The sequence below is a fragment of the Emiliania huxleyi genome (genome assembly GCF_000372725.1).
Source record: "Emiliania huxleyi CCMP1516 unplaced genomic scaffold EMIHUscaffold_5170, whole genome shotgun sequence".
Lineage (NCBI taxonomy): Eukaryota > Haptophyta > Isochrysidales > Noelaerhabdaceae > Emiliania > Emiliania huxleyi.
In genome coordinates this window covers 828-1,612 of record NW_005198117.1, presented here as the reverse complement: position 1 = coordinate 1,612, position 785 = coordinate 828, and the positions used below count along the sequence as shown (strand labels likewise).

General features: G+C 66.9%; 1 protein-coding gene across 1 annotated transcript; it reads right to left on the bottom strand.

The window, feature by feature from the left end:
* Positions 1 to 36: 36 nt before the first annotated feature.
* Positions 37 to 523, bottom strand: EMIHUDRAFT_256711 (hypothetical protein; the record flags this gene model as incomplete). Its single annotated transcript, XM_005766312.1, has 1 exon — positions 37 to 523. A coding segment is annotated over one exon (487 nt), but the record flags the coding sequence as incomplete, so codon positions are not given.
* Between the last annotated feature and the right edge of the window lie 262 nt (positions 524 to 785).

The window sequence follows — 785 nt, the reverse complement described above, 5'->3', positions numbered from 1 at the left end:
CGACGGTAGTGCCGGAGGGTGCAGAGGTGCATATACAGCTCTGGCCGCGCGCCTCGGAGCCGCAGCCGTCCCGCTCGCGGAGGAAGTGCGCAACCTCCTCGCGCACGCATAGCACGCCCTGCGAGTCGGAGTACGCGCCCGCCGACGAGATGGCGTCCACGTACACCCTCGCCCGCGCCACCGCGTCTGGCGGGAAGAGCGCCCGCAGCGCCTCGCCGTCACTGCTGCCGCATGCCGCCGCCTCGGCCGCCTCGAGTAGGTCGGCGTTGAGAACGAGGGAGAGGACCTGTCTCACCCACGAGAGCGGCCTCTGGCCCAGCGCCTGCGGATTCCCGATGTTGCACTTGACCGTCCGCCTCCCCACCGACTCGAGCTCTTTGGCCCGGTCGAGCAGCCTGCCCCGCACGGCGTACTCCGCTGCGACCAGCCGCGGATTGATGTTCTCGGGGGTGAGAGGCGGCTCGGCTGGTGCGGAGAGCACCGAGGCGTGCGCACTGGCGAGGCAGAGGATCGCACAGACCATGGTACACGGCTGGTCGGACTTTTTTGATTCTTTTTTGCTGGCCCGCCTATCCCTGCTACACCTCGCCTGATCCTGAAGCCTTCACCGGCTGAACCCTCGGCCGGCCCGCCTATAAGCAAAACCCTCGCCGGCCCCCCTAAGCAAAACCAGGCTCAATTGGCGCGCACTGTGTTAACACACTCTCATCACAGACCACACAGCTATCGGCGCAATTCGGACAATGCTCTTTCCCACGCCCGCCACATGACGCCCACCGCCGCCG